The sequence below is a fragment of the Gopherus evgoodei genome, chromosome 12 (assembly GCF_007399415.2).
Source record: "Gopherus evgoodei ecotype Sinaloan lineage chromosome 12, rGopEvg1_v1.p, whole genome shotgun sequence".
Taxonomy (NCBI): domain Eukaryota; kingdom Metazoa; phylum Chordata; order Testudines; family Testudinidae; genus Gopherus; species Gopherus evgoodei.
This window is the reverse complement of record NC_044333.1, coordinates 194141-201988: the sequence shown is the minus strand read 5'-3', so window position 1 is coordinate 201988 and position 7848 is coordinate 194141. Positions and strand designations below refer to the sequence as shown.

The following is a 7848-nucleotide window of genomic DNA, read 5'->3' as shown; positions in this document are numbered from 1 at the left end:
TATACACATCTTTAGAACCTACAAAGGATAAATTCGACAAAAACTCCACTTCTATTTCCTCAACATTTGTGTCATGAAAGGTTGCATTTCCCAAAGCACAGGATTAGCTAGGAGAGATCTTCTGTAGGGCCTGGGTTACAAAAGCTTTGGGAACCAAACACATGTGCATTTTGCCTAGTTCAAAACCACTTACCATGGAATTCTCTTCCCAGATCATCGGAGACAATATTGCCTTAAACAACTGAAATACACTGTGATCCTATGCACTTCCTTCAGTTAGCTGGGGTTCTGCTGCTGTTCATCATTTCTGAGTGGAGACTTTAAATCACTGCTGTTTCTTTGCTAGCCTGTCCAGTAAATTAGAGAGTTCTCTCCTGCTAATAGAACTGCACTTCAACTTTCTCCATGTCATCATGGAGGGAAGGGAAAAAGCAAAGCTGAAATCATAAATGAGGACATTAGCAAAGGGTCATTGTCTTAAACTCTTCAATAAAGCTGAGCTACATCCTATCAAACTGAACTAATATTCAACTGGGTGACCGAATAGCCTTCAGGAAAGATAGAAACTCACATCACAGAGAGAGAATACATTACAAAGAAAGTATCAAGTGAAATTCCAGAGCAGGTTACATCTGATTATTCAGAACTGGGACAAGAGATTCTCCCACCACATTGTCCTCTGATCCATTCAAACCTGTTTCCCTCATCCCTGTCTCAATAATCAGTTATATTATTTACAAAATGTTTAGTATCCTAGCATCCCCACAATGAGGGAAAAACAGCCCTCTTGCCAGAAGTGGCTTTACAATAGATGGAACCTGGGATTTAAACTCTAAATGATCACACTGTGTTTGGAATCCATTTGAATTCCCCTCCCAGGACTTTGACACTTTCATCTCCAGTCATAGCGACTCTGATATAGGATTAAAGTTGTCAAAACATTATCTGCAAGCACATACAACAGAGAATGCTTCATCACATGATACTGAGAAGTGGATGGATAGAATGTGATGAACATAAACTCTGCATGGCTCAGGCAAAAGGGAACAGTTCCGCAGTGAAGCGGAAAGAGGGAATCTTTGAGTCACTCCATCTCCTTCCAGTGTCACAAAGCTGAAATTATACTTTTTTCCCGCCCCTGCTCCTCTTCATTTATATATAATTTGCAATATTCCCAATATAACTGCTCTTCAGCAAAACCCCGAGCAATGTGAGAACAACTGGCAATGATAAAATCTGTATCATTGGTGACTCTAACAATAACTTTGCAATAGGAGGAATGGTATAAGTGTGACGCTCCCTGGTTCCTCATAGGAAGGGCACACTCAAATTACTTGTGGGACAATAGAAAGGACAAATAGGTCCATCTCAAAAGAGGGTGAACTGCAAAAGGCAAAAATGGGCCACTCATCTGGACAGGCTGAGGGATAATGGTGCTGCACACAGTTCAAATAGCTTTAAAAGATACTAGGTGGGAATCAGGAAAAGTATTAAAAAAAGAAAGTCTTGATAGCCCTAGAGATTTTTACAGTGTTGATCTCCCTTGCAGATTCTTTGATGGCTAACATGGGCTGAGTGCCAAGAGAAGGTTTTCCCGCACTCACTGCATTCATAGGGCCTCTCCCCTGTGTGGATTCTCTGATGTTCAGAAAGGGTTGATCTGTGAGTGAAGCTTTTCCCACACTCACTGCATTCATAGGGCTTCTCCCCTGTGTGGATTCGCCGATGTTTAGAAAGGTTTGAGCTGCTAGTGAAGCATTTCCCACACTCACGGCATTCATAGGGCCTCTCCCCTGTGTGGATTCTCTGATGAACAGAAAGGGTTGCTCTCTCAGTGAAGTTTTTCCCACACTCACTGCATACATAGGGCCTCTCCCCTGTGTGGATTCTCTGATGTCTAGAAAGGGCTGATCTGTGAGTGAAGCTTTTCCCACACTCGTGGCATTCAAAGGGCCTCTCTCCTCTGTGGATTTTTTGATGCCTAATAAGGTGCGAACTGCGATTGAAGCTTTTCCCACAATCACTGCATTCATAGGGCCTCTCCCCTGTGTGGATCCGCAAATGAACAGAAAGGGCCGATCTGCGACTGAAGGTTCTCCCACAATCACTGCATTTATAGGGCTTCTCATCTGTGTGGATTCTCTGATGTTTAGAAAAATGTGAGATGCTAATGAAGCTTTTCCCACAATCACTGCATTCATAGGGCCTCTCCCCTGTGTGGATTCTCCGATGAACAGAAAGGGCTGATCTGCGAGTGAAGTTTTTCCCACATTCACTGCATTCATAGGGCCTCTCTCCTCTGTGGATTGTTTGATGACTAATAAGGTGGGGGCTGCGACTGAAGGTTTTCCCACACTCACTGCATTTGTAGGGTCTCTCCTGCGTGTAGATTCTCTGACGTACAGAAAGGGCTGAGGTGCGAGAGGTTTTTCCACAACCACTGCATGTATTTTTTCTTTTTCGCCTCAGCAAATCCTGCTGTGTTGTGGCTTCCATGAGGACCTTCTGAGTTCCCCAAGAGGAAATAAATTTATCCACTTTCTCCCCTGGCTGGTTTCCTTGATCTGTTTCTGGTCTATGATGAATCTCCCAGGATTTTCCCTCCTCATGACTCCTGGACACATTCCTTTTCGATCTTTGCGATAATGCTCTGTCTTTACCCACTGGCTCAACATTTTCAGGCTGAGAATTCTGCTCCTCGTTCTCACATGCCATTGCATCACCTGCTGTGACAGAGACAGAAACTTCAGACAGGGATGGAAAGGGGAAGACCAAACAAAAACAAGTGCTAAAGACAGGTCAAATAAAAATCAGGCACTGAACTCCCCCAAACTCTTCCCCCAAATAGGAGAGAGGAGGGGGATGAATTCAGCCTTCACATCCCATCCAAATACCCAGGGAGAAGGGAGGAAGCTACTGCCTGGTGTCTGCTAGGATCTACAGGAAGCCATGAACTATATTTACCCTGAGGATATGACCCCTGCTAGGGGCAATAATGAACTGAGAGACCTCCCCAAGGGCTTTGTTGGGCATCCCAGATGTTTCCTTCAGGCACTTACAGATTCTGAGCTGGTTTAATGTTTCCTCACCTGTGCAGGGAGATCTCAGGATTTCTCTTTCCTCTGAACCCTGGAGGTCTGGGACCCATGGCTCTCCCCCTTGTTCCAACTGAGAGATCACATCATGTTGGAAAACTAGAAACCCTGCTCAGATGAAAGAAAACAAAGGAGTTCAGTTGATTTCATAAGACTTGGTCATTAAAAAACCATTCTATTAATTTAACTTCAGTACTTAGTGTGACCTGGTGGGCCAGGGGCAGTTCTCACTGAAAATGCCAAAGGTAGGGCAGGCTGAAAAAGGGAGAGCAGATGCTCCCAAAACTGGTGGTTAATACTGAAGTTAAACTCACCGACCACTCACAAACTGTGCTTCTGATCCCCCACACGGGCTATCGAGAAGCTGAAGAAAGAAATCACACAGCCCCCTTTATTGCATCCCAGATCTCTGGCTCCTAATCAGCAACTAGGTCCAGTACAGTGAGAGGTCATTTAAAAACTCTGCTCGCAAAAACAAAGTGTTCTTCTGACCCCAAAGGGTCAGCCACAGTACCATGTCGCTATAGGTTTGGATATTACCCAAAATTCCATCCTTCCAGACATTCCTTTAGCATCTAAACTAAAGGTTTAAATGAAAGACACAAAGAAGTTAAATGGGAAAGCAGTCAGATACATTCCAAAATGGATATATCAGGTTAGCAGTATTGGTGAGTTCCTGGCTTGAAAGTCTGTCTGGAACACATCCACAGCTTGGACAGGTCATTCAGTCCTTTGTTCCAGGGCTCAGTTTGTAAAGAAGTTGCTCCAGAGGTAGGAAGGGGGATTGAAGACAAAATGGAGATGATGCAGCTGCCCTTTACATTCCTTTTGCCGTGTGGCCTGTACTTCCTGTGTCCCAAACACAAGCTTCACAGCACGTGGCATGGAAAAGCCTTGAAGTTCTCATTACACAGGCATACCCCAGCATGTCTTGCTGACTCAATAGGTGTATCCCCTGGGTCCTTTCCATGCGCTCATTGTACAGCTGATGACCCTGAATAGGCCATCAAACAGGGTAGGCAGTATTGATGCCAATATGTCTGGGGGGTGTCACCCAGAAACACTGCACAAATCTGGAAATACAGATATACCCTACATATCTGTAACTCACAATACAAAGGTGATACAAACATAGAAACAAAATTATCATACTTGGCAAATCATAACATTTTTCACTGACATTTTACATGGAATATCTAGCACGATTCATCGCAATTTTATCAGATTATATTATTTTATTATTAATACCAAAGTGTCTCACAATTCCATACAGTGTCACACTTGGTAAACCAGTGAATTCCCAGGACCAGTTCCCCAGGTCCTTGAAGATGCCAAACATTGTGCTTATGAGGGATTGAAATACCCACATATATGCTGGGAACACACACACAGACACTGTGTCAGTCTATATCCTTGTGTTCACTCTTCTAGAAAATTATGATCAATTTTGTACACAGTATGGCTTGTGAGGTATCATTTGAAAACGTATAACCTACTGAATATTATCCTCCGGTTAAAATGTGTAGTAACACTGTATGTAAAGTTATGAGATTTTGCAGTATGATATTACTGAAAAAGTTACAATTCTGGGGAACACCCACAGACCAGTTTCTCAGAGACAGCAAGGCAAACAGCTGGTCAAACAGCCATTCTCCTGCAGGGGGAAGTTGTGAAGAAGACATTTACATTCCATCACAGGGACCTCTTGAAGCTGCTGTGGAAAACGACCATACGATTGATTTTGAATCAGCTCAGTCTGAGGCTCTTTTCTTGGTTAAAAGTGCGCAGGGGGCTTCATCTATTGGAATACTGTCCCCCTGAGCTAAAAATCACACAAGCCTTTTAAAGCTTAAAACCACAAACAATGACACATACGTTGCACATCAATTTCCTTATTTGGAATATATTGTAAAATATGAGGCAGGTCAAAAGCAAGCTGAACAATCAGTTTTCCATATTTGGCCTTTCCTGTTATTGTTCTTACAGCTGGTGATATGGAAGCAAGACTCTCCATGTCTCAAGAAATGTCACTACCAACTTAGGCCATTTTCACATGCTGGAGTGCAATCCAGACCAGTGAGGAGTTGTGTCATCTGTAATCCTGGGTGAGATTCAGTGTTTTGCTGCTGGAGCTCCCCTGTCTGGATACTTCCAGCCAGCATTCAAGGACGCACCGAGTGTTTGTATGATAAGTAACCCTGGACCGGCAGCTCTGGCCTGGTCTACACTATGCATTTAAACCGATTTTAGCAGTGTTAAACCAATTTAACACTGCACCCATCCACACAATGAGGCCCTTTATATCGATATGAAGGGCTCTTTAAACCAGTTTCTGTACTCCTCTCTGATGACGAGGAGTAGCGCTGAAATCGGTATTACCATATTGGATTAGGGTTAGTGTGGCCGCAAATCGACGATATTGGCCTCCGGGTGGTATCCCACAGTGCACCATTGTGACCGCTCTGGACAGCAATCCAAACTCGGATGCACTGGCCAGGTAGACAGGAAAAGCCCCGCAAACCTTTGAATTTCAGTTCCTGTTTGCCCAGCGTAGAGCTCTGATCAGCACAGGTGGCGATGCAGTCCTAAATCCAAAAAGAGCTCCAGCATGGACCATACGGGAGATACTGGATCTGATCGCTGTATGGGGAGACAAATCTGTTCTATCAGAACTCAATTACAGAAGACAAAATGAGAAAGCATTTGAAAAAATCTCCAGGCTATGGTACAGAGTCCAGAGCACGGTGCTGTGTGACAAGTGTTTAACAGAAAGCCAAAGAATCAGATGGATGCTCATGGAGGGAGGGAGAGGGGACTGAGGACTCCAGCTATCCCACAGTCCCCGCAGTCTTCAAAAAGCATTTTCATTCTTGGCTGAGCTCCCAATGTCTGTAGGATCAAACGCATTGTCCAGGGTGTTCCAGGGTATATGTCGTCAATTTACCCCCCCTCCCCGCTCATGAAAGAAAACGGAAAAAAATCGCTTCTTGACTTTTTTATATGTCATCCTATGTCTACTGCATGCTGCTGGTAGATGCGGTGCTGCGGCACTGAATAGCAGCATCCTCTCCCCTCCACTCCCCAGTGGCAGATGGTACCGTACAAAAGGACTGATAGCTGTCCTCATCATCATCCCATGAGTGCTCCTGGCTGGCCTCAGATGAGGTCGGCTGGGGGCACCTGGGTAAAAATAGGAATGACTCCCGGTCATTCCTGGTAGACAGCTGGTAACCGTCCTCATCATAGCAACTGGGGGCTGAGTTTTATCAGCCTCCCCCCCCCCCCCTTCATGTCTAAAGAAAAGATTCTGTACTGTCTGGACTATCATAGCAGCGGGATGCTGGACTCCTCTCCCCCTGCACCATTTAATGTCCTGCCTGGACTATCATAGCAGCTGGAGGCTGCCTCCCCCTCATTTTATCTCACTAAAAACTCAGTGTTTCTTATTCCTGCATTCTTTATTACTTCATCACACAAATGGGGGGACACTGCCACGGTAGCCCAGGAAGGTTGGGGGAGGAGGGAAGCAATGAGTGGGTTGTTGCAGGGGCACCCCCTAGAATGGCATGCAGCTCATCATTTCTGCGTGATCTGACACAGAGTGGCTGTGCTCTCTGGTTCTCTAATACACAGTTCTTTAGTACACTTGCCCCATATTCTAGGCAGGACTGACTCTATTTTTAGATAAACCATAAAGGAGGGATTGACTCGGGGAGTCATTCCCATTTTTGTCTTAGCACCCTCAGCCAACCTCAGCAAAGGCCAGCCAGGAGCACCCATGACAGCAGCAGACGGTACAAAACGACTGATAACAGTCATCTCATTGCCAATTTATAATGGCACAGAAGACGGTACAGAACGACTGGCAACCATCTCTGTTACCTTGCAATGGCAAATGAATGCTGCTGTGTAGCACTGCAGTACCGCCTCTGTCAACAGCATCCAGTACACATACGGTGACAGTGACAAAAGGCAAAACGGGCTCCATGGTTGCCATGCTATGGCGTCTGCCAGGGCAATCCAGGGAAAAAGGGCGCGAAATGATTGTCTGCCGTTGCTTTCCCAGAGGAAGGAATGAGTGACAACATTTACCCAGAATCACCCGCAACACTGTTTTTGCACCATCATGCATTGGAATCTCAACCTAGAATTCCAATGGGCGGAGAAGACTGTGGGAACTATGGGATAGCTACGGGATAGCTACCCAGAGTGCAATGCTCCAGAAATCGACGCTAGCCTCGGTACATGGATGCACACTGCCAAATTATTGGGCTTTGTGTGGCCGTGTGCACTCGACTTTCTACAATCTGTTTTACAAAACTGGTTTATGTAAAATCGGAATAATCCCGTAGTATAGACATACCCTCTGACTCCAGCCGCCTGCTTGTTACGCTCCGAGCACATTCTGGTTTGGGTAGAGAAGGCTCAGGGTTTGAGAGAAGGCCAGAGGTACGAAGCTTCTGTTCGTTATGCTGGACCTAACCTCTAGTTTTACTTGAGTAAAGAGGAGATATTTGACATTGTGTGATACTGCTCATGTGCTGTGTTCTCAAAGTGTTCTGCAGCAGAGGAGTGTCTCTGGTAGTGTGTGTGTCACTGGCATATTGGGGTGATGCTGAAACAGGACAGAGTACAGATGGCATTGTGGGGGTGGCATGAACCTTCACTCTTCATTTCCCCTTCCAAGAACAGAGGGGACAGGAATCCTTACCCAGCGAGGTCACATTCTCATAGTTCTGCTGCATGACATCCC

At 45.3% G+C, this 7848-nt stretch overlaps 1 protein-coding gene across 1 annotated transcript; it reads right to left on the bottom strand.

Moving 5' to 3' along the window:
• Window positions 1-941: 941 nt before the first annotated feature.
• On the bottom strand, window positions 942-7841 carry LOC115660473 (zinc finger protein 239-like). The gene is made up of 4 exons (XM_030581942.1): window positions 7807-7841; window positions 3090-3203; window positions 1874-2723; window positions 942-945 (listed from the first exon to the last, which is right to left on the bottom strand). The coding sequence occupies exons 1-4, from the start codon at window positions 7838-7840 to the stop codon at window positions 942-944; spliced, it is 1002 nt and encodes a 333-aa protein (XP_030437802.1). The 5' UTR covers window position 7841.
• Window positions 7842-7848: the final 7 nt, after the last annotated feature.

Bases quoted from the DNA above. Each gene is read 5' to 3' on its own strand.
- LOC115660473 (XM_030581942.1), bottom strand. From the start codon at position 7,840: ATGCAGCAGAACTATGAGAATGTGACCTCGCTGG. The intron at 3,204-7,806 runs GTAAGGATTCCT...TCATCTGAGCAG, and splicing joins TGAGAATGTGACCTCGCTGG to GGTTTCTAGTTTTCCAACAT. The intron at 2,724-3,089 runs GTGAGGAAACAT...CTGTCACAGCAG, and splicing joins CCTGAGATCTCCCTGCACAG to GTGATGCAATGGCATGTGAG.